Here is a 25,076-nt window from a genome sequence, read left to right on the forward strand (position 1 = left end):
GGTATCGGTAATAAACAAATATATCCGTACCAGATCAGTAAAGTAACGACATATGTCTTTTTGCAAATTTGTAATGGTATTTGAGTGTTTACTAAGACCGTATAAAATATTTTACTTGTTAAAAATAGTAACTGTTTTTTGGTACCACAGCTGTGATCACTGTTACAGCTGTGAACCGTCCTGACACGTACTATAAGCATGATTGCATGTGGCTCCACCTGTTTTTGAAAATGTTTACCGTGTCTACAGTCTGCAAGAATTATTCATGCATTGAGAAATATATCCCCCGGATTCATTAACTGTTCAGTAAATTTCGTTTTATGTCTGTGAAACAGATGATATGATGAGTGCAAAAAAATAGTCCTGTGTAATTTACTTGAATGCAGATGCTTTTAATGATGTCACACACAAGTCAGGTCATTAGTGCCAATGACTAACGTCTGACATAACGAATGCTTGTATTGACACTTGTTATACGACCCAGTTCACCCTCTCTACACATGAAGTTTGTGATAAAAGCAAAAGAAAATATGTGTTTCTTGCAAAAAGTGACATAAGTTGAAGCTAACCGTCTTTTAGTTTTGTTGCATTGAAAGAAATCATTGATATGATTGGGATAGTAGCTGATGGAGGATTTAGGCCCTGGTTTGTGGGCTTTTGGCACAGGAGGTTCTTATTTATGTGTGTTGAATTTGAGTTACATTCATTAAAATTCGGTTTCTTAAGTTGTACCTTCAATTGAAGTTTGTGTGTTACAGTACTCTGCTATTGATAATCTCCCCTTGTAGGAAAACTGCTATCGAGTGGGTTATTTAACAGTTATAGTCAAAAGGAAATCATATAAATTCTTTAAGTACAAGGTTGTGCAAAGAAGTTGTGAGCGTACTTTTTTAAAATTTATTTCAAGAGCTGCAGATATTAGCAACCTGGATTTTTTTAAAAGTAGTCTCCTGCCAATTCTTAACAATGTTCTCAGCACTATGGCCACTGTTTGAAACAGCATTTAAAGTCCTGAACAGGAATGTCTCAAAAGTTTTTTCACAGATTTAATAACCTCAACATCCAAGAAACGCTTTCCTTTCAGCACACTTTTGAGCTTTGGAAACAGCCAGAAGTTAGCTGGAACCAAGTCAGGAGATTATAGCAGATGATCTATTTTACTTGGCAATTTCTGCAGTTTAACACAAAGTTTCACATTTGCTTTCTGTTCCATCATACACTGTATTTTCACATCTGGACAAAGTTGACACAGTGATGAAACACGCTGCCATTCAACGATCACTGCATGCAGCTTATCCAGACTTTCCATGTGAGCTGTATCTTGTTGCATCACCTAACATACCAAGTAACAGCGTTGCTTGATTGCCTGGCACGAAATTAAAAAAGAGTCTTGAAACTTATTTGCCTGACCTTGTACATAATTAATATTATTAGAATTACTGTATTCTCCATTATTTCTTTTAAAAATGGTTCTGGAATGATCAGACATTTTTTCATTAGAAAGAAAAGCTTGGTAGTTATGTAAACATGCCATGGAAGAAAATATAACTGTCTTCTGAGACATAATGTCATGTAGTCTTGTAGAAAGTAAGTGAAATTTTGGGCTGCACCATAGCTCAAGCGGTTAGTCGCTGGCTTCCCACTGTGGCGGCCCGGGTTTGATCCCGGGTCTGGTCAAGTGGGATTTGTGGTGGACAAAGTGCCTCTGGGGCAGGTTTTCTTCGAGTACTTCGGTTTCCCCTGCCAATCTTCATTCCACCATTTGCTCCACAATCACCCTCACCTATCATCTGGGGCTGGTATAATAGGCCAGAAGTGGCCGCAGTACAAGGGACTTAGTTCCACCACACTAGCAATAAAAAAAGTGGAATTTTAGGGAAACCACTTTGAAGATGGAGCCTTGGGTTACTCTGAAATAACGGTAACTTTGTGTTGAACTCTGTGATATTGTATTTCAGAAGACGGTAATCTTCATATTCATTGCTGTGATGACCTTGAACCTTTCATGTTGTGGAAGGAATTGATGTCTAATCAACCTCAAAAGTCGCTCTGTCTTGGAATGCTTTAATGGTTGAATCATCAGTTGATGTTAACTCTCTTACATGAAGGATCACAAAATGTTGAGTCAAACATGCTCCTCATCATCTTTATAGAGTTCAATTATTTTTTTTTCCTAGTGTCCATAGTAATATAAAGAATCCTCTTCATTCCCTTTTACGAGTTTCACAAAATAATATTCCCTATTAATGAGAAAAACCGTCTTTTACATTAAGTGCTTAATACTGAGCAAGATGGTTCAAGCAGTAACACTTCTGATCTATAATCATGAGGTATTAGGTTCACACCTTGGCCAGTACATTCGTGATCCCAACTGAGAGATTTCTCATTATTTTCTCAAGTCCCTCAAGGCAAATACCATGATAATATTTCTAACTAGGTCATTACTGCTTCTTTCCACTTCCTATTCATTTTATTAATTACTTATCATCATTTCCTACAAGGCCATGAAGTCTGTGTTACTGATAGCGTTTGTTAGACCATAAACAATAAGTATTATTTTTTTTTCTTATTGCTAGTGGTGTGGGATGAAGCCCCTTGTACTGTGGCCGCTTCTGGCCAATTGTACCGGCCCCAGATGATAGGTGAGGGTGATTGTGGAGCAGTTGGTGGAATGGATTGGCAGGGGAAACCGAGGTACTCGGAGAAAATCTGCCCCAATGCCACTTTGTCCACCACAAACCCCACTTGACCAGACTCGGGATCGAACCCGGGCTGTCGCCGTGGGAAGCCAGCGACTAACTGCTTGAGCTATGGCGTGGCCTAAACAATAAGTGAGTCATATGTTTAATAATTAACCATCTTCCAACCCAAACTCACTCTTTTCCATTATTTTCAGGCCATTTAGAGTAAGTGCTCTTTATAGACTTATGTTTTAATACTTTAAGCATAGTATAGTCAGTACTGTGATATAATGCAGTGTTTATTTTATGCCGTGTTCAATAAGTAATTTGAAGTTTTACTGTACTGACTTTGAAGAATACTGCCCTCTGGGATGAGCCACTGTAAATGTTTACCAGCATTTCTTAGAAACCTGCTGGTAGAAAAGGAAGCTACACAGATCACTCTTCTACCCTTAAGTGGAGGTAGCAGCTTCCTATGAAACACTGATAACTTTTTAGTACACTACACATCAACTCATACCAAATTACAGTAATCTCCAGTTAACTGATGTTTTTACCTGCCCTTCTGCTTATTCTGGTAAATGAACTTTGTTGTCTTACATTATTTTTGTATGTCATACTCTTACATATGCTCACCACATTTTCTATCTCTTTTTTGAAAATGTGGTAGGATATTAAATATGTTTTCTCTTAATATAGGCTTACATGAAATAGGGGTACACTAGATGTCACGTGCTGTAATCGTCTGGTAACTTGTGAATTCCACGACTGCATCTGTGAAGACTTCTGTCTTAATAAGGTCTTTTTAAGTTCTCTCAAGTCATTCCAGGGAAATGGTGGAATGGGTAATGGACTGTCATTCCAGGATGATCCCTTAAAACCAGCCCTCCTGAACCTCCCTCAACATCTGGTGGTACATAACCTCAGTAGTATCTGATTATTGGAGGCCACTGAGTTGCATGAGTTGAGTCAGCTGTCACAAACTTACCTGTCAAGAGGTATTTTGGTCAGTTTTCTGATGGTTGCATATGAGACAAGTTGAACAAGGAGTGTTTAGGATGTTGATCCTCCTCCTCTAACATTCCACTTTGTGTGGATCATCTAACAAACAAGTCCTTCCACCTACTTCTGTCTTTCCAAAACTCCTCCTGAATTCCCTCTCGTGTTCTCTTCTTCTGCATGAAGTCTTTTGTAACTTGTTTCCAAGATGATTTTAGGCTCTCTTGAACGTTTTCCTTTTCACTTCATGTTCAGAACTATTTTGGAGGTTCCTCATCATTCTTAATGTGCCCATGCCACCTTATTCTGCTACTTATCCCCCATTGTATATGTATTTAAATTATCTCTAATTTTTCCATTTCTTGTTCTTTCTCTCCAGGTTCTTAAACATTGCTAAATCATATCTTGTGTTTTCCGGAGACTAGGCTGTTTACTGAAAGAAATTTCAAAATACATATCAGGTAGCCATTAGCGTAGTGATAGTAGTGACCGTAAAAATACATGTTGTATGATTCCTATACTGAATACTCTGCATAGTAAAATTGTGCATAATCAGTCCAGATGTTAGTAAATAAGATCTAAAATTTGTAATGATGGCATAGTAAAACAATTATTGTGTTTCTGGACATTATCCATTGTCCCGTTATTCATTTAAAACCCACAACATTTCAGAGACTGAATTCTGTCTCCATCTTCAGGTGAAACCTATTCATTTGGGCCTAACTGATAGAGCTAGTCCCTATGTCTGAGACATTGTGGGTTTTAAATGAAAAATGGGACGATGGATAATGTTCAGAAACACAATGATTATGCTTAAGTCCAGTGGTGGAACCATAAAAATCTCCTTGTGTTTAATGTATTTTTGAACTTTGTCCATTGTGTGATATCCTAAAGAACATGACATTTTTGGAACTTAATCTTGTTCTATTCTCAGATGAGAGGGTGGGAGACACTTACACTGTTAGGTCTGTGATTGCTGTAAATGTGATTCTGTCAGTGGAACATTATGTAGTGATTATACAAGGTGGGGCGCAGAAACTTCCTTTGTGTGAAGACGCATTGTGAATGGAGGGGAGGTCGCAGAAAAGTTGGGATAGGCTCGGCGAACGCAGCAGTCATAGAAGTTTCTCTCTAATACCCCTCAGTAGGAAACATGAGGTGGACGAGTGAGCAGCGTGCGTTTACTGTTGAAGCGTATTTTTCGAACAACCATTCCTACGTGGCGGTGCAGCGTGCGTTCCGTACTCACTTCGGAATTAAGCCCAGAGGTCTGGTTCCTGACCAGAAATCGATTGTTTTATGGGTAGAGAACTTTAGGACAACCGGGAGTGTGGTGGAAAAATCATCAGGACGACAACGGACTGTTACAACGCCAGAAAATGTGGAGGCAGTTTGACAGTCGATTTTGAGATCTTTTTTGAACCATCTCTTGAAGAAATGCATCTAGGAAATGTGTGGTTTCAACAGGATGGTGCCACGGCCCACACAGCCCGAGCTTCGATGACAGTTTTGAGGGCAAAGTTCCCCGGGCGGCTCATCTCGCTTCAAGGTGACATCCCATGGGCAGCCCACTCACCTGATCTAACGCCCTTTGATTTTTTTTATGGGGATACCTCAAGGCAGAGGTTTTTAAACATCGCCCCACAAACCTGCTTCAGCTGAAGAATGTTATTCAGCAGGAAGTAGCTCAAATTCTGGTGCACATGATGGAACGTGCAGAGTGGAACTTCAGAAAACGGTTGCATCACTGCATAGAGAATGGTGGCCACCACCTTCAAGATATTTTGTTTAAAACTTTAAAGTATGTTCTTTCATTAGCTAAACATAAATTTTGTCTGTCAGCAGTAATTTTTCTTTTATTCGCCTTCAAAAAAGGAAGTTTCTGTGCCCCATCCTGTATATGCAGTTCCATTAGCAGACATATACTTTATTACTAAGCTGGTTGGAATAACAGTAACACTTTAGACTTGTATTTTGGAGGGGCTAAGTTAAAATCCTGGCCATGACCCTGGCAGTCTTGACTGAAGTTTTCGTCAGTACCCCAGGCATATGCTAGGATAGTACCTCAAAGAGGTGATACTCACATCCTTCCAAATACAGTACTTCCCTATTTATTATTGGTTATTATCCAAACATTTAATGCTTTTGAGGCTCAGATGGCATCTTAACATGACTTACAAATCACATACATATATTGTCAAACTAATTTAATAATACATTGGTCCTTAGGAGACATGATGGTAGTGCAGTAGAGTCATGGGTAATATTTGAGTGGGAAGAACAATTTAGACTGTTGAATCTACTGAAATATTTGCGAAGATTGCAGGTGTATAGACAGGGTTCATACAAAGAGGAAGAAAGATGACAGTGATTCTCAAACAAGTGAAAAGAAAAGTTTACTGCCACAGGAGTGCCAATCTTAGAACTTTGTTTTTAAAAGAAAGCCCAGAGCCTGACTTCAGATAGAAGGTGATTGGGTGTATATTTTTAAAAGCAAACTCGAAAGCCTCATCTTCTAAAAACATACTTGTCACTGGAAGAAGTTTTTGAGGTCAGGCTTTCTGTTTTGTTTCCACAAATGAACGTCTGAAGTTCACAGTGCTAACCTGGAGGACAACATGACAGTTACCATAAAGTTCCTTGAGTCACTCTGTATTGCATAAGTACTGTTTGGTTTGTGTGAGATTTGTTGTTTCCATAGCAGTAAATGTGAACAGCACTGTCTTCTGGAATGCAGTGACATGTAGCCTCACAGAAAGATGATGTTTCAGAGGGACCTCCTGCCCATATTTTCATGGTTTAATAGTGAGACTGGTGATGGAAGCTGGAGAGAGTTCTTTGTGAGAAGATTTTTAATATCACCAGTATGACACTGTGTGGCACTCAAGACACATATCTACTGTATCTCAGTACAGACACCTTGTCTATTGAGGTGTCTCTCTCACTGTGAGTTGAAGTTGTTCATACCTTGCAGTACAAGTCTGGGCTCAGCTCCAATAGCCATTGAAACACTACATGTTAAATGCAGCTGTGCTGAATTGCTTCTCAGAAAGATATTGCTTTAAAGGCCTAAATTAGTGGAAGTTGGAGCAGCACCTTTCTGGAAGGCACTTCAACAGAGACGTGGACATTCAGCTTGAACTGTGCTACTAGCTGCTGGAGTTTAGCCCAAACTTTACTCCAAGGGTGTGGACAATCTTATCTCATGGTGCAGCAGAGACTTAATAGGCAAAGTAGCACAGAAATGTGCCTTAATGGTCATGTGATGTCATACCAGAAAGAATGAAAGTCTTGTCACAGAATATAATGATACCTTATTTTTTGAACCTCACTGTTATCTTATTTCACAATGCTCACATTGCTGCATGCGTATGAAGGTACTCATTTCATATATACCTGTCTTTCCCTTTAGTGTGACAGTTTGGGTAAAATGGTTGTGATATGGAATGTCCTGGTGATGGTAATTGTAGTTTGTCTTGCAGGAAACATTTTACATTTTATAGGAAACAATGAAAAATGTCAAGTATTTGCCATTCTTTCAGTAGCTGTGAATTTGATTTACAGTGGGGTATCACTGCTTTGCACTTCTGGGAACCTTTGCTTTTCCTGCTTAACGCTGAAAATGTTATACAAGTGGAGCTGGAATGGGTCAGCAAATGGCCCAGCTCCGTGACATCACCCCATTGGAGTTGAAAAGGTTCATATTTTTCCCTGTTGCTTAAGGAAATGTGTAAAAGGAAACCCTACTTACTTTAGGTTTTGTAACTGTACCAGGTTTGAAGTGACAGATTTTGATATATCATGTAAATATTGGTGTCTCTGAGTTCTGACAGTGGTGTGTACTGTGTTAGGTTGTGATTTTATGTTGTTTTGCAGAAAGGCACCAACATCTGGAGGAACCAGCTGCCTTCATCTTGTAGCATGAAGATGGAGGGGACAGCAGGTTTCTTCAGAATGTTGTTACCCATCTTTCAAACTACACAGTCCTTATATTGATGGCTGTGAAGAGTACCATCTTGTGGAATGTGATGCCATGTAGTCCAGTAGAAGATTACCAGCATTTCGGAGAAACATACTGCCTCCATCTTCAGGGTTCAAAGAGTAAGCCAGAATGTTGGTAAACTTCTGCCAGGCTGCATATCATCACATCCCAGAAGGTAGCACTCTTGAAGGCTTATGTTGTTTGTTAAAAGACGAAATATTTTAATTTTATTACTACGAACATAAAATAGAATGTTATGTTTTAATTGTTTCAGTTCATGTGTTATCAGAGTAGGTTAGTATAGTGGTAACTGTTGGAAAGTACAAGTCATGCATCATGCATGACTTTTTGTGTGTGGGCTGGAGGTAAAAAAAAAAGCTATCCCTGTAATAAGCCATGGAGGCTCCTACAGTTTCTAAACATTCAGCCCTACGCGGCGGCTGCCCTGTACCCCCAGGAAAGTTCCTGGTACTCATTTCTGTTAGAGGCTATGTTGACCCCAGGATCATAGTGCAGCTGGAAAGATTAGGTCAGTTGAACTATCCAGTGACCTTATCGGGAATCGAACACATGACCTTTGGGCTTTAGTGTGTGGGGGAGCTATTTAATAATCCTTCCAGTCAGTGTACCTTATGGTATTGAATGATAGCATGATAGATGAATTGGGAAGGATTTGGAAATGGTTATGGCCTAATTGGGGTACTTTCCTGGCATTTGTTTGGAGGGACTGAAGAAAACCACGGGAAATCTCGGTCTGGCTAGCTGGTCTCATGGTGGAGATTCGAACCTAGCACCTCCCAAATACCAGTGTAGAGCTTTACCACTATACCATCCTGCTTAGTGAGTTAGTAAGAGCTCCCTTTGCATTATTCTTTTCTGTGTTTTTCATTATTGTATATATGTGGTGTAGATATGACAGATTTTGTTATTAGGTTTTTACTTAATTGTGTCTGACTTTGTTGATTTATGTTTTTTCACCAGTTATTACATTTTATATCTGGAATATGCTGTTCTCTTTCATTGTCTTTGGTGTACTGTTGTATGGATAATAAGAAGTGATGCATATCTTAGCATATCTTCTTTTACAGGGATTTGTTGACACATTTGCTGCCATTCCTTTCATCTGACAGGTTGACATTTACGGTGTGCCAATGCTGATCTCGTCCAGTGAAACACTGTTGCCAGTATATGTAGAAATGTCATTTTATCTTACAAATGTCACTCGAGTGCAGAGAAAGTTTGAAATGTAGCTTGTTGAAGCTCAGAAGTGTCTACATATGGAGTGATTATTGACTGTTTTTCTTGCTGTCTTCCATGTCTGTTTTAAATGTATTGTGACAAATTTACTCAAGGCAAGAACTGTGAAGCAAGCAGAGACAACTGTTACTGAGTAACAGTTTTGCAAACGACCACGTTTCCACAGCAACAGTTGTATACAACAGTAATGGGAAGCAGTGTTTATTATGCGGTCTCTGACAAGATGTTATAATCAGGAAGAGTCAGTTGAGTTGAGTTAGTTTGTTGGTGAGTGACTGAGTTAGTGAGTTGGAGAACTGCTGGTTGTGGTTGTGAGCTGTTGCTGTGAGAAGCTGGCAGCTGAGGCTACAGAAAGTTTAGGAACCAAGAGGAAGAGACAGATACACCATTGGAAGCTGCTACCGAGCTAATGAAGACGTGACTGTGGATGCTTGTGTGTGTGTGTGTGTGGGGGGGGGGCTGTTAGCGTATGTGGTAATGAATTGTAAAGTGTAGTCACGCACTGTATCAGAGAGTCCAGTTATCTGCTCATGAATTCAAAACTCATCTTTAGTCATTCAAGTCACATGACAGTATGTTCAAAATCCCCGTCCCAGAAGGCCAAATCCAAGTAGAAGACATGGAGCTGAGTGTATTTTATTTGAGCCATGAAAACAACTTGATGCTGTGTGGCAGGGGAAACCGAAGTACTCGGAGAAAACCTGCCCCATCACCACTTTGTCCAGCACAAATCCCACTCGACCAGACCCAGGATTGAACCCGGGCCGCTGCAGTCGGAAGCCAGCGACTAACCGCTTGAGCTATGGTGCGGCCATCATCTGCTACTTACTGTATGCCTTGTAGAGTAATATAATGCGTGATGATGTACGCAGTTCCTTCAATTTACATACGTTTAAGTATGTATATATATATATATATATACACAAGTTATATAAAAGAAATTAAATGTATATATATAAATTGGGCGAAGTATATTACTACAAAGGAGTAATCGGTTACACAAGGGAGGTCTTCCTTTCCTTGCCACCATTGTAGTTGATGACCAGTTCTCTCAAGAGAATGCATTCTTTGTTTTCCATATAAAATTTTCTAGTTCTTTGGCACTTCAGTGACGTCTGTAATAGAAAATAACATTTACATACACAGTAGTAACAGCCCATCGTTTGAGACTGGTGCTGGCTCATAGTACATTTCAACCCATCAGGTGACAGGGTTGGAATTTACATGAAGAGACTGAAGAAAATCACAAAGAAATATTCAGGCAGTCTCCAGGCCAGGAATTTGAACTGCTCCAAAATATGAAGCCACTTGACCTTTACTATTGTCGTCACTGTTGGCCTCATGGAATCTTGCATAGTGGTTAGAGAAGTCACCACTTTAGCCCGTATTCATTTGTTAGATTGTTTGAAAGCAGTTTGTTTCATAGAGAACACGTGAATTTATAGGAGTGACCCAGCAGTGGGGAAGAAGATGGAGGGTCCTGAGGTGACATTCATCTTCCAGTTTGGACTGGTGCGGGACACAGTAACGGCAGCAGCCAGCACGTTGGGCCTCAAGACCCTCAAAGATCTTGCGTGTGACTTCATTAACAGGAAGGTGGGTACAGCCAGCAATCTAAGGTCCAAGTCCCACAAAGTTCTTGCATGCAACTACTTCGAACAGAAGGTGGGCACAGCCTTAAGAGTGCAATTAGAAGTGTGGGGAATTGTTGACCTTTTGCTGCTTGGAGACAAATTCTGCCAGCCACAAACTTTTATCTTCACCTTCTAGCATCATTGCTGTTTTATGCAGGTTGAGTTAACGTGCTTGCAGATTTTGTATGTTGGAGAGTTGTGACACTTAGCATAAATTATTCATGTTATATTCTTAAACTTATGAAATTGTATTTTGTCCCATAATACATGGTTATTTAATAAAAAAATGCCATCTGTAATAATACATTATTTGTAACCCTTTCACTGTTATCAGTACACACCTCCATAGCCTGTTGCAGTGGAGTAGCTTAAGTCTTCAGACTTAGAACACACAGTTGTGTGGGATCTGGCTTTTTATCACATTTTTGTACATAGCCATGTGAATACTGTACAGCACTAATGTGAATTTTGGAAAACCATTGCTCTTAAAAATGGATCTTTTCCAGGTCTGAAACTGTGGATTAATACAGCAGTAATGCTGTAGGCTTTAATTCAGTATATATTCTGTTCAGATTTGGGCTGAATTGCTGCCTGTCCTAATTGAGGTTTGTTGTGGTTTTACTCAATCTCAAAGTGATTGGTGCGATAGTAACTTGACATACATGATGATTGACTATGACCATCTCATTAGATTCTGTGCTTACAGCAGCTAAAACAGTTAACATAGAATCAGTCTGTGTCTGAAAGGGGAAATATGATTGAGGCAGATGGCTGACATTCAGGATGATTGTGTCTTGAGTTCTTAGGTGATTGTCATCTTGTTTGATTTAACCAAGAGTTTTTTTTTATCATATTGTCTTTTAGTGGCACTGATTATAACTTTGTGTGTGTTGCAGTTCCCCGACCATGGTCTGACAAGGCTAAATGAACGTCTGTTGCTGTTTCGCCATGATTATGGATCTGCCAACATTCTGCAACATATCAACTCAGCAGCCGAAATCATGGATGAAACTCTTGTGGAGATAGTTCTTTCTGCTCAAGTGCCAACAGAAGAGGTCCCTTTCCGTCCACATGCCCTGGCTGTTCACTCTTACAAAGCTCCAACATTTTGTGACTTCTGTGGAGAGATGCTGTTTGGTTTGGTTAGACAGGGCCTGAAATGTGAAGGTGAGGCACCATTGAAAGTTCTTTTAATATCCAGGTCATTTCAGCTCAAGGAAGTTACAGTGTGGGTGACGTGCTTGTATTAGGGAAGTAAGAAATGCATGCCGAAGTTTTGTGGGGCTAGTTCCTAGAAAGTGATAATATGGAGCACTGACTTCTTCTGATTCACTGGCTGGTAAAATGGCAGTGGGTTTTCTAAGTATTGTATCCATCTGAAATTGTGAAATATACATGAGCAATACTCATGCAGATCTTCATATTGTGATCTCCTGGGTTAAAACACTTTGATATGTTGTAGGTCACTACTAGAATTTGAGACGAAGTTACTCGAGGTAGTATGTTCTTTCAAAATGTTTGCACCAAGCAAATTGGTTCAGGCAGAACAACTTCTGACTTGTGTTTAATAGGCGACTGGTTCAAAGTTTGGCTGGTACACTAACTATTGTGATGCTTTTGTGGTTTTTCTTAGTCCCTTCAGATAAATGTCTGGATAGTATCTTGAAATAGGCCATGACCATTTCCTTCTACATATTTTCCAAATTAATAATCGTCTGTCACCATAAAATATGATAACTATATAGTCTTAGCTGCTGATAACATTGGTAAATAAAATAATAAATAAATAAACAAAATGTAAGTTTTGAGGTTTTCACGGTGATGACTATGAAGAAAGTCGTCTTCTGGGTTTAGGCGCCGTGTAATCTTCGAAGATTACACGGCGCCTAAACCCAGAAGACGACTTTCTTCTAAATAAATAAAATGTTGGTACCTATCAACCAGGCTACATGTCATAACCCAAAAGACAGTATAAATCTTAACGGCTGTGGAAATCTAGTTATTACACATCCAGACATGTTTATTATATACAGTAGGATTTGAGACTTTCACAGCATTGGTTAAGAAAAGTTCTGTCTTTCGTGCATAATGCTGTGTAGCCTTTTGAAAGCCAGCTGCTGTTTCAGAACATGTCACCTCCATCTTGTAGGATTGAAGTCTAAGCCAAGCATGAAAGCAGTGTGTGCTACCTGCTACATGCTGATTCTGGCTTATTCTTTAACCCTGAAGTTGGAGGTGACATGTTCTTCCAAATTACTGGTTGGCTCTCAGTAGACTACATGATGTAATATCCCAGAAGATGGACCTCTTCATGTTTGTATGCATTACACAAATTAATGGCTGTGTGAGGCACAGTGTTGAAAGTCAGCATCCACAGTGAACGTGACACATGGAGCTGAAACTAAAAATTTGGCTGGACAATCTGTAAAAGTGAAACATGAAATTTCTGTTCTCTGATCATTGATACCAACATTACTTGTGTGGTAGAAGCATTCACATAATGGTCAATTTGCCGGTAACCTATCAGAATATATGTAGGTACTGAAATCGGCAGTAACCTTATCACGAGTTGTTTGAAGGGAAAGTGTATGCGTTGTATTCAAGCAAATATGTTGTTCTGATTTTTACGTGAACATGAAACATTTCAGTGATTAAAATTATTTTCCATCCCTTCCCACATGTTTGCATGCCTGATTGAGGCTCTCACGATGATGATTATGAAGATTTCTGTCTTCTGGAATGTGATGCCATGTAGTCTGGTAGTGAGACCAATATTCCAGAGCAACCTGTTACGTAATCTTCAGGGTACTTCCCCCCTGAAAATGAAGGAGTCACATACCAGAAGACATAATTTCATACTAATATATATTATCTAACACTTGCATTTATTGTTCTAGGCTGTAGCCTCAACTTTCATAAACGGTGTGTTGTCAAAATCCCGAACAATTGCACGTCTGTGACTGGAAGGGGGCGCCGCTCATCTGCTCTTGTCCCACGCAGCCCATCAGACACAGGGTCCACAATCTCTCTTCTGTCAGCCACTGAAGAAAGCACACAAGTAAGTTACCATGTCTATTGCTGGTATGTGTGGATTTCCATATAATTTGTAAGCTGAACAAAATATGTAATCTCAACATTGTTATGAATAGAGCTTCAGAAGTATGTTTACCTGCTTGTCACAAGTGAGTAAATGGAGACTGCCAGTTGTGAATATAGGAAGGGAAGTAAAAAGTTATCTGCACTCTTGTTTTTCCAATTTATATACACAAAACTAGGGGTTGAACAAGTACATAATTTTTCTATATAGTCTCCTTCCTTCTCGATGCACTTGGTCCAGCGGTCCACAAGCTTGCGTATTCCCTCCTAGAAGAAGGTTTTCGGTTGGTCGCGCAACCATTTATGCACCTCTTCCCGCACTTCTTTGTCCGTAGAAAAATGATGACCTTGTAAAGCATCTTTGAGCGGTCCAAATAGATGATAGTCGGAAGGGGTGAGATCTTGGCTGTAGGCAGGGTGTTCCAGCACCTAAACGGTTAATGGTTTCAACGGTCTGGCCGGTCATGTGTGGGTGTGCATTGTCATGCAACAACAACACTTTCTTTGACAGTAGGCCTTGGCATTTGGTGCGAATTGCTGGCTTCAGATTGTTTGCCAGCAAATAGCTGTATCTTGTACTGTTGACCGTACACCCTTTTTCCAGGTAGTCTTCCAGTATAGGCCCTTTTGAGTACCAAAAAAGCAGTTAGCATCAACTTTCCCATGGAAGATTGAGTCTTGAATTTCTTGTCTGGCCACTTTTAAACTTTTCGATCCACTCATACACACTTCTACGTGGTAGAGCACTGTCCCCTTATTGTGCTGAAAGCCTCCGAAGAATTTCAGCCCCTGACACACCTTTCAACCAGAGAAATCAGATCACTGTTCTTTGTTCCTCCTTGGTGCACACTGCTAGCGGAGTGGCCATGTTTACACTGTCACAGCATCAAGGAAAATGACACGATGACACACCTTTCAACCAAGAAATCGGATCACTGTTCTTTGTTCCTCCTTGGTGCACACTGCTAGCGGAGTGGCCATGTTTACACTGTCACAGCATCAAGGAAAATGACGCGATCGAGGTCAAACTTCGATCATGTGACCACAGTAGTACCAACTCTAAGCATGCATGCACAGAAGGCAGTGTGACAAATATAAAGATGTGTTATGGCGAAAATGCAGATAATTTCTCACTTTCCCTCATACATTTAACCTCAGCCTAGATACATTAAAACATTTGATAAACGATTTATACACAGAAGTTGTGCATAAGAATTGTACACTTCACCAAGTATAATTAGGATGATCAAGTCAAGGACGATATGGGCAGGGCATGTAGCACGGATGAGGGAGAAGAGGAATGCATATAGGATTTTGGTGGGAAAGGCAGAAAGAAAGAGACCGCTAGGAAGACCAAGATGTAGTTGGGTGACCAGAACATGTTGTGAACTAAGAAGTAAAGAGACTACAATGAATTGCATTAGTGATGGATATATATTGTATGAAACAAATGATATATTTTTGCAACATGATACTTAAATACAACATAATGAACCTTCAGGTTCCATAAAATGTTGGGAAATTCTTGAGTAGCTGCACAATTTTCAGCTTCTCAAGGACACCTTATCTCCTTGGAGGGAGTTATCCATGTGTCAGATGCAGAAAGATTGCATTATAGTACTTTCCTTCCCTAGCCTTAGCATGTAACATAGTCACAAGCTATGCAGTGACCTTTGATATTGAGAATGACATATTTTTGTGAAATGCATTTTCCTACTCACCATTCCCAGTGGCCCAATTTGGGTTCCATTTCATTACCCCCTCCTTTGGGTTCCGGGGATCACCTGCCCATATAACGGATCTGATTCTGTAACCTACACACTTTGAAATGTCTGTATCTGCCTACAAGACTGAGTGGTGCCATAATGTAGACAATCACAATCTGAAATTCTTAAGTGAAGTCTTCTGTGAAACTTTGTTTGAGTGAATTTTGTTGAGTGGCTGATAAGTATAATTTGTATATACAGGGTGTCCCAGGAGGAATGTGCCAAACTTCGGGAGGGTGTTCCTTATGTTATAGTATGCCGATATAACCCAAAACACCTATGTTCAAAGTTGAACGTTTACGGAGATAATGGCCCGAGAAAAGTGTGGTCTTCTGGCGAGTCCACGCACTGCACCTGTCAGCTGGCATGTCTTATCTATGTTTGTCCTCGAGTGGGGTGATGGAAGCTCACGTTAGTCCCATACACTCGCATACCAGAACGAGCAGTCAGCAATGTTACGTCAGCACTTGCCATTCATGTGTCATGTATAGTGCTTGGAACTCTTAACGACAATTTTGACATGGCGTGCGAGTTTTTTGTAGTTCAATTTAATGGCTTCATGTCACTCACAAGTTAGTTTGATGTTACGTACATTATTAACATTACAGAAACCACATATTCCTGCCAGTTTTAATATGTATTTTGTAATCAACAAGTGTGTAACACCGGTCAAAGTTTCACACTTCTCTGGCCATTATCTCCGTAACCGTTCAACTTTGGACATAGGTGTTTTGGGTTATATCGGCATACTTTAACATAAGGAACACCCTCCCGAAGTTTGACATATTCCTCCTGGGACACCCTATATGGAGTCCATTTTCATTGTCTGTTTTTGTCATTTTATCACTATTGGTATACTTACAGCTCCTTTCTAGTAATGTCGTACCGAGACAAAGCCGTTCTCCTTCATTGGGTGGGCGCACAGCAGACAAAGAAGCAACGGGACGTATACGGATCCCCCACACATTTGTTCTCCATAGCTACATGCGCCCCACTGTCTGTCACTTCTGCCGGAAACTTCTTAAGGGAATCATCAAGCAAGGGATGCAGTGCAAGGATTGTCATTGCAATGCCCATAAGAAATGTGTGGATAAGATACCAAAAGACTGTATTGGTGAGTCCCTTCCAGCTGCTTTTGTGTTAAATGAAATCGTTTTGAAATTTATACATATTTTGTACATTTTCCATACATTGTTTTGGTTAAAGAAACAAAACATTTTGAGAGCTCTCTATTTCTGTCATTAGGCAGATCTATGAAACCTACTCTGTTGATGCCATATAATGAGTTCTTTTCATGAAACATGCAGTTAGTGCAGTAATATTGTACTGTGTTCGGTGACTGAAGACGCCATTCATATTAGTATTTGGGTTTATAAACCACTTTGTTATACACTCTTAGTTATACTCAATTTCAGTTCTGTTGCTGATTTACAGACTTTCCAGTTCACCGTTGCACACACCCTAGGATTCTCTGTCTTCCACTAGTTGTCCCCTAGCAGCGGATCTCCACACAGAAACTAGCACTCAAATCACTACAAGTATTACACATGAAATCTTCTAGTCACACTTTATATCGCCACTCTTAAATACTCCTGAATACTGCCTAAATACTGACTTCTGTTCCGCCGAATACAGTCGTTATATAGCCTCCACACTGACCATGCAGAAAACAGCCTATATTGTGGGAACATGTTTACTGAACAATTGCCCGGCAATGGTTGCAGCACGGACTCCACTGTTGCGTGGTGTCAGCCTAGTGTGGAAGGAGTGTTTACTGAGCATTGCATAGTGACGAGTTGGGTGGGAGTATATGACATCATTTGTGGAAACACAGAGGCCACATGACTCCTACTCACTAGTGCTATGATGTCATTGCTCCTGTGTGGAAGTCTTGTTTACTGGCTGGCGCTTAGAAGCAGGTTGGATACCCTTGTTCCACTGTAGCATAACTTAGCAACTGACTGTTTATCAAGTCTGTCTTCGTGGTAACTCGTTCCACATCCTGTCGCCCAACAACAGGTTATACCGCTTGTACCATGTTCACAAAGGGCCTGCTAGTGGTCCCTATCCTGAGCCAGAAAAATTACCCCCCCCCCCAATCCTTTTTATCCAAGATACCTTCTAATGTTGCCATCCCAACTACTACTAGGTTTCCCTAGTGGTCTGTTCCCTTCAGGTTTCGTATCAAATCACTGTGTTCTCTCTTCTCTTCTCTTATATGTGCTACTTGCCTTGCCAATCTCTTCGCTCTTGACTTAACCATTGTAATATTTGTTGAGGAGTGTAAGTTGTAGAGCTCCTCAGTATGTAGTTTTCTCCAGCCTCCTATTATTTCATCACTCTTAGGTCCACATATTCTCCTCAGCACAGTTTTGTCTGTCAGATGAAGTTAATGGTGTTATAATTGAATAATGTCTTGCACAGCCACCCAGAATGAATGCATGCCCCATTACAGTATTGCAGTGCATTGTTGGTATGGGTGAAACACCAATACTGTAGTTTTGACATTGTCTTGAATTGTTTCTGCGCGCTAGTACAGAAGCTGTAAATGGCAGCTTGGGTGACTCAGATATGTACTGTATTTAAGCACTGAAGATGCTGACTGAGCTGGATGCAGCATAAATGGTGGAACTGGTTTGTTGTGCTTTCAGCAGGAGATTATCCGGATAGTGGAGTTGGCAGTGAACCAGACCGTGAATGTCGTGATGTGTGTGAGGATGAGAGTGACACAGAAAATGGAGGCTCTCCACATGGTGCACGCAAAACATCATCTTCAGAGCCTCCGCTCATGAATGGAGAGTGCGTCGTAAGTTACCTCAGGGATTGCTGTAATAAAATATTGCATATATTTAGTAATAATGAAGTGAGATCTGAGGTTCCCACAGCGGCAGTTGCAGTAAAACTCCCATTTCTGATTTTTGGGGGGGGGGCGGAGTTTGCATTGGTTTTGATGAAAATTTTAAATGGTGAACATTTTAAGACTGAGGTTATTGAAATTGAATGTTAAATGAAGGAAAATCTTAGATTGAGTGGGCTTTCTGCTGCATTAAGATTGTGTTTCTTTGTGTTCTGATACTGTGTAGTTTGGTTACCAATATTTTGGAAGAACCTGCTGCCTCACTTTTACCCTGATGATGGAGGCAGCTAGTTCCTCAGATGCATGTATACCTATCTGCCATACTACTTGGTGTCATGTCCCAGAAGTCTAATCTTAGTGATGTGTTGACTTCTTATTGTGGGTCATTTAATGATGCTGCTTTGTCAAGATAGGCTGTGTCTGTAAGATTCAAACCAAGCATATCATGAACATTAGTGTAAAGCATTATTACCATCATGTCAGCCTGTTCAGTGATGAAGATGATAAGATTTAATTAAAAAAAAAATTATAATTACTTTTGTTCCTTTTGGGGGGAGCGCACAGTATTGTAGTTGGTTGAGCCACTATGCTATAAGCTGGAAGGTCACGGGTTAAAATCCTGATGAGTTCATTGGATTTTTCAATTGACCTAATCCTTCCAGCCCCACTATGGCCCTGGAGTCAACTTAGCCTCTAACAGAAATGAGTATCAGAAATCTTCCTGGAGGGTAAAGAGCAGCCGGTGTGTAAGGCTGACAACCTTACCACCATCTGTGACCCAATTGTCTAGAAAATGTGGGAGCCTCAGCTTCTCACAACCCTATAGGCCTCTGCAGCCTGTTACAGGGGCAGCTTTACCCTTTTTTTTTTAACTTGTCCTTTTGAGTTTGAAATTGCTAATGAGAAGTTGAAAAGGTATAAATTTATAAGTGGAAGAAGGGGAATAAAACGAACTGTAGTATTTATCATGGAATATCACTGTTATCAATTTCATACAAAATTTTATCCAATATCCTTCCCTCAAGGTTAAGTCTGCACTGAGATGAAATTATTTGGGAGCCTCAGTGTGGGTCTTGACATAACAGATCAACTAGCAATCACATTTTTTGCAATTGTCAGATACTGGACAAAAATGGGAGTACACTGAAACAGAACATTAGCTATTTGTAGACTTCAAGAAAGCCTACGATTCAGACAGGATGGAAGTCTTGAACAGTATTCTCATAGAATTTGGGGTACCCATGAAATTTGTTAGGCTGATTGAAATATATAGTAAAGTCCATATACGTAAACATTTGTCTGATAAGTTTCCAAACCAAAATCGTGTAAAACAAGGAGATGCTTAATTGCCACTGCTTTCCAGCTGTGCTTAGAATATGCCATTAGGAAGTTCCAGGAAAACCAGGTGGGACTGAAATTAAATGGGACACATCAGCTGCTGGTCTGTGCTGATGATGTGACTCTACTGGGAGAAAACATAAATACCATAAAGAAAAACAACATAAAGTTTAATTGATGCTAGTAAGGAGGATGGTTTAGAAGTAAACACAGAGAAAACTAAGTATATGTTGCTGTCTCGTCACCAAAATGCAGGGTAAAATTATGATATAAAAATAGCAAACAGATCCTTTTGAAAATGCAGCACAGTTAAAATATTTGGGAACAATAATAACAAATCAGAATTTGATTCAGATGGAAATTAAGAGGAGATTGAATTTGAGTAATGCTACCATTCAGTCGAAACCCTTCTGTCTTCTCGTCTGCTGTCTAAAACATAAAAATTAGAATATACAAGACTAGAATTTTACCTGTGGTTCTGTATGGGTGTGAAACTTGGTTCCTGACATTAAGGGAGGAACATAGACTGAGGGTGTTTGAGAACAGGGTGCTGAGGAGAATATTTGGACCGAAGAGAGATGAAGTGATGGGAGATTAGAGAAAACTGCATAATGAGGAGCTTCATAACTTGTACTCTTCGCCAAGTTTAATTAGAATGATCAAGTCAAGGAGAATGAAGTGGACAGGGCATGTAGCACGGATGGGGAGAAGAGGAATGCATATAGAATATTTCTGGGAAAGCCAGAGGGAAAGAGACCATTAGGAAGACCAGGACATAAGTGGGTGGATAATATTCAAATTGATTTTAGAGAGATGGGATGGTGTGGTATGGACTGGATTGCTCTGGCTGAGATTAGGGACCAGTGGAGGGCTCTTGTGAACATGGTAATGAACCTTTAGGTTCCATAAAATTTTGGGAAATTCTGGAGTAGATGCACATCTGTCAGCTTCTCAAGAAGAGCTCAGCTCCATGGAGTTAGTTAGTTTACATATTTTAATTCTTTACTGGGACATAAACATGAATCTGTACTTATATAATAAGTTCCTCAAAAAATAAAATAAAATGAAATAACATTCCTAATTGCAATAGATGAGTAGGGCTACAAATCCATGGAACAAGAAGTAAACCGTATGGTATTAGTTGGAACTCCTTTGTTTTTGAAGAGTTCTGTCTTCTGTGATATAACACAGTGTAGTCTGTTGAAAGTCAACCGACATTTTGGAGGAACATGTCACCTCAATCTTCAGGGTTGAGGAATAAGCCAAGCAAGAAACCAGCGTGAAAGCAAGTGGCAGGCAAACGGAGAGAGAGGGAGAAAGCAAGAGTGTCACTTCTTTGATGCCGTTTTCTTGCTTGGCTTATTCCTCAACCCTGAAGATTGAGGTGACATGTTCCTCCAAAATATCTGTCAATTTCAGTGCATTACACAGTGTTATATTTGAGAAGATGAAACTCTTGTTAACCACTGCTGTGACACCCTCACATCCTACAAATTATAAGGTGATTAGGTGAATAATGAAATTGAAAGGATAGAAAGTGGTCACAGCCTATCTTGAGGTGATATACTGACATTTATCTCAAGAGACTGACAAGAGGCATGAAGTACCTTGGTAAGGATGTCTGGTCCCCAGACCAAGAGCTAGTGGGTTCATTCTCCTCTCATACAGTGTTTGTAGATAAGACATCATTCTTCAGTACAGTCATGTCTGTTTGGTTTATTTTATTATTTGTGTTATTAGACAAGTTTACTTCTGCCAAATTATTTTGTTTCAGGATATGATTCCAGGCCATGATGAAGGTGATCCCAGCAAACAGTTGACCAGGTAAACATTTTATTGTGTTGGTTCTGAAAGGTTCTAATGATGGTGTATAACAGTAAGAATTACTGGGGTTTTGGACTTTCTCCATCGCCCAGTATTAAAAAAATTAGAGAACACAATGTTTCAGAAACTGAGTCTCTTTCCATCCTCAGGTGAGTGGGAGACACTGGACCAGTGATTGAAGTTAATCTCTTCTAAGGGCCCCAACAGAGTAATGTCTCCCCCCTGATCTGAGGGCAAAAACAGGCCAGGTTTCTGGAACGTTGCATTCTCTAGTTTTTAGAATACTGGACTTTGTAGAATGTCCAAAACTCAGTAATTCTGAATTTTGATATTTACATGCCCAGTGTTCCGCTTAACAGCCCTGTTTCTAGTCCTCCTGTGTCTCCATCTGTTCTGTCATTTTCCCATGACAGCGGTACCTTTCTACCAGTCTGCATGGCATCGCATCCTAGGTCTTCAAGAAAAGATACAGTGAGAACCTGAATCACCTGAAGATGACAGTACAGCCAACAAATTTTTTTTTAAGTATAATTTAGGTAACTGATAGTGTTCATCATGATTTTGCTGAATTGTAACACAATGGACACAGTTTTAATGTTGCTTATCTCACTAAAAGAAACAATGTTTCTATCAGTGATGTGGGAGATGTAACATTTTCCAACTTATTGTTGTACAGCTCTTCCCCAAGCAACAATATTCCACTTATGCGCATTGTGCAGTCAGTGAAACACACCAAACGGCGAGGGTCAAAGGTTATTAAGGAAGGCTGGATGGTGCATTTCACCAATAAGGATCGCATGGTGAGATTTGTGTGCTTATAATGTTAAGATCTGGAATAAGAATGTACAGTATTGGTGCTGGTTGGAACTGATAACAGTAACTGGTGTAATCAGCCTTGTCAGTGTTGAACTAAACACCGACATTTCAGGGATCTTCCTCCATCTCCATAGTCAGAGTCTACATCAGCCCTAACGATGGAGGCAGAAGAGATCGCTGAAATGTTTATTGTTAGTCTAAAATTGACATGGCTAATTGCCTGAGAAGATTTTAACATGTTTATTCACTATGGAAGCTTAAAATTTTACGTAGTGTATTTCTTATGTCCTGCAGCGCAAGCGTCACTATTGGCGCCTGGACACGAAGTCAGTGACACTATTCCAGAGTGATACAGGGTCAAAGTACTACAAGGAGATCCCACTTGCAGAGATCTTGTCTGTGGACACTGCTCGCAGTTTGCAAGGAGGTGGGTGGAGTTGAATCATTCAGTAGAATACAGGTAAATAAGTGGGTGACCAAAATAACTTTAAAATTTACTGCCATGGTGTCAGCGACATGTTTGCACTGCCACCCTTAAGGCGCGTCCACATTACTTGTGCTCGTGCTTGTGTGACTCACTATGCTCGCGAGTAATGTGCGATATGACAAGTCACAAGACAAGCAAATCTTAAATTTTTAATTTAAGAACTATAGCCAATAAATTAAAATACGACTACAGCCTATACACACTACTAGTAAATATACTGATCCTCACGTGCCGAAGCCCAGAGAGCAACTGAAGTAGTGTGGATGAAGATTTGTGAGCACAAATAAAAGCCATATGAGTCTTCCAATGAGCACAAGCAATGTGGACGCGCCTTTAGAAGCTTATACAGGATGTTCCAGGTGTTTGGTGCCATACTTCAAGAGCGCACTGAGGGTTCCTTATAGAACAACTTTGAAATAGGAACCCATGTCTGCAAACGTAAAATAGCAGCGCTAGGCTGGCATTTAATATCATTTGGTTTAAACTTCGCGAAATGATTTTAAATGCCGCCCTAGCACTGCTATTTTACGTTTGCGGACATGGGTTCCTCTTTCAAAGTTATTCTATAGGGAACCCTCAGTACGCTCCTCAAGTATGGCACCAAACTCCTGGGACATCCTGTATAGTAAAACAAGACACAAAGAATTTGGCTGCAGCAACATTTCCACAGAATTACACTTTTGGTTTTAATTTTTAACTCATGTACAGATTTTGTCTGTGCTCTATGACATATTTTTAAACCTACAAGTCTGAAGTAGCATACTTGGTTAAAGCATTATGCTACAAGCTGGAAGGTTGCAGGTTTGATTCCCAATGAGGTCAGTAGAATTTTTAATTACCTAATCCTTCCAGCTGCACTATGGCCCTGGGTTTGACTCAGCGTCTAACAGAAATGAGTACCAGGAATCTTCCTGGGGTTAAAGGGCAGCCAATGTGTGAGGCTGACAACCTCACCACCAACTGTGAGCCAGTTGTCTAGAAAAATGTGGGAGCCTCAACGTCTCACAACCCTATGGGTCTGTACAGCTTATTGCAGGGATAGGTTTACTTTTCTTTGAGATACGTAGGATTTTAAGTTCTGCCAGTGGCAGTTATGAAGCAGGTAGCAAACTACCTACTTCATGCTGGTTCCTTGCTTGGCTTATTCTTCGACTGTGAAAGTGGAGGTGACATGTTTCTTCAAAATGTCAGTTGACTTTCAACAGACGAAATGGCACATCCCAGGAGATGTGTCTGGTTGCTTTCATATATTTTTTATTGTGGTCATAACAAAAAAACAAGCCAAAATAATTTCTTACTCTTACTGCAGTCTTCTCAATAGTGCGATCAACATAGCAACAGCAGATTTGTTTCTGCAGTACGTGAATATCAAGGCCATCAGGCGTGCACCATTGCAAGAAAAATATTGGAAAGTGGGAAAATATATGGGGTGTTTTTCATGCATATACATTCGGTCACTATTAATGCTCCACAGGTTAATTTTCTTTTCCTATGTTTATGACACTGTCAGTAACTAAACTGTGTAGTGCTGAAGGGAGGGATGATTGATGAATTAGGAAAGGTTTGGAAGGAAGTGATCATGGTCTGTTTGATGAACTATCCCAGAATTTGCCTGGAAGGACTGGGGAAAACCATGAAAACCTAAATAAGGATAACCATTGTTCTGGCCAAGATTCAAACTGGACACCTCACAGAGATGAGTCTAGAATGTTTGGATAGTTGATTTAAGGGTTTCTTTCATTTAATGATATGAAGTCAGTAATCCTAGTGTTAAATTTCCTCTATGAGGAAGAGTTAGTAAAAAACATATATTTTTCTACAGTTGTCATTCTGACTACTGAAACCAGTGTCTGAATAAGTGCGCATGCATCCGCTACTGAGACCATCATCAAGCTCTACTGTGCTGCTACCTAGTGATACACATAGAAACCCTATTACATCAAGCTACTCATTTGTGACCTATCTACTGACTCTCCCTCATAATTAAAATTTTATTCAGTTTAGTGTTCAAATCCACTGCTCCGCAGTGTAATGTTAAACTTTAAAGTACAGTGGTTTGAATGGCCAGTAACCCCCAGTGGCCCAATGTTGCATTTTAGGATCAGTGCTACAGCTTCATGTTTTTACTTAAAATGTGTATCTTCAGAATTTAAGGTGCAAAATAATTGGGGGGGGGGGGAAAAATTTTTNCTAGAGCAACATCCATTTTGTCATTTTTCACGTTTCCCATATTAACCTGTAGCTCAAGTTATGTAGTAAAAGGCATAATTGAAGTTCATGTCAGTTTAAATCTGTGTTCTTAATGAACACACATTCACATTTAGTGGGAAAGCCTCTTA

General features: G+C 40.0%; 1 protein-coding gene across 4 annotated transcripts in view; it reads left to right on the plus strand.

Moving 5' to 3' along the window:
• LOC111870383 (serine/threonine-protein kinase D3) overlaps positions 1–25,076 on the plus strand; it is a 42,458-nt gene that overhangs the window by 212 nt on the left and 17,170 nt on the right. The window contains exons 2-11 of one of the 4 annotated variants that reach the window (XM_023862629.2): positions 3,381–3,480; positions 7,245–7,377; positions 10,365–10,515; positions 11,450–11,720; positions 13,451–13,611; positions 16,280–16,529; positions 18,067–18,221; positions 21,385–21,434; positions 22,111–22,234; positions 22,545–22,677. In XM_023862629.2, the coding sequence (XP_023718397.1) occupies positions 7,325–7,377; positions 10,365–10,515; positions 11,450–11,720; positions 13,451–13,611; positions 16,280–16,529; positions 18,067–18,221; positions 21,385–21,434; positions 22,111–22,234; positions 22,545–22,677 (1,348 nt within the window). In that variant the 5' untranslated portion in view covers positions 3,381–3,480; positions 7,245–7,324. The remainder of the gene's footprint in view (positions 1–3,380; positions 3,481–7,244; positions 7,378–10,364; positions 10,516–11,449; positions 11,721–13,450; positions 13,612–16,279; positions 16,530–18,066; positions 18,222–21,384; positions 21,435–22,110; positions 22,235–22,544; positions 22,678–25,076) is intronic. The other 3 variants (XM_023862630.2, XM_023862631.2, XM_023862632.2) reach the window with 3 other exon arrangements.

This window comes from Cryptotermes secundus, unplaced genomic scaffold, assembly GCF_002891405.2.
Source record: "Cryptotermes secundus unplaced genomic scaffold, Csec_1.0 scaffold938, whole genome shotgun sequence".
In the NCBI taxonomy this organism is placed as follows: Eukaryota; Metazoa; Arthropoda; class Insecta; order Blattodea; family Kalotermitidae; genus Cryptotermes; species Cryptotermes secundus.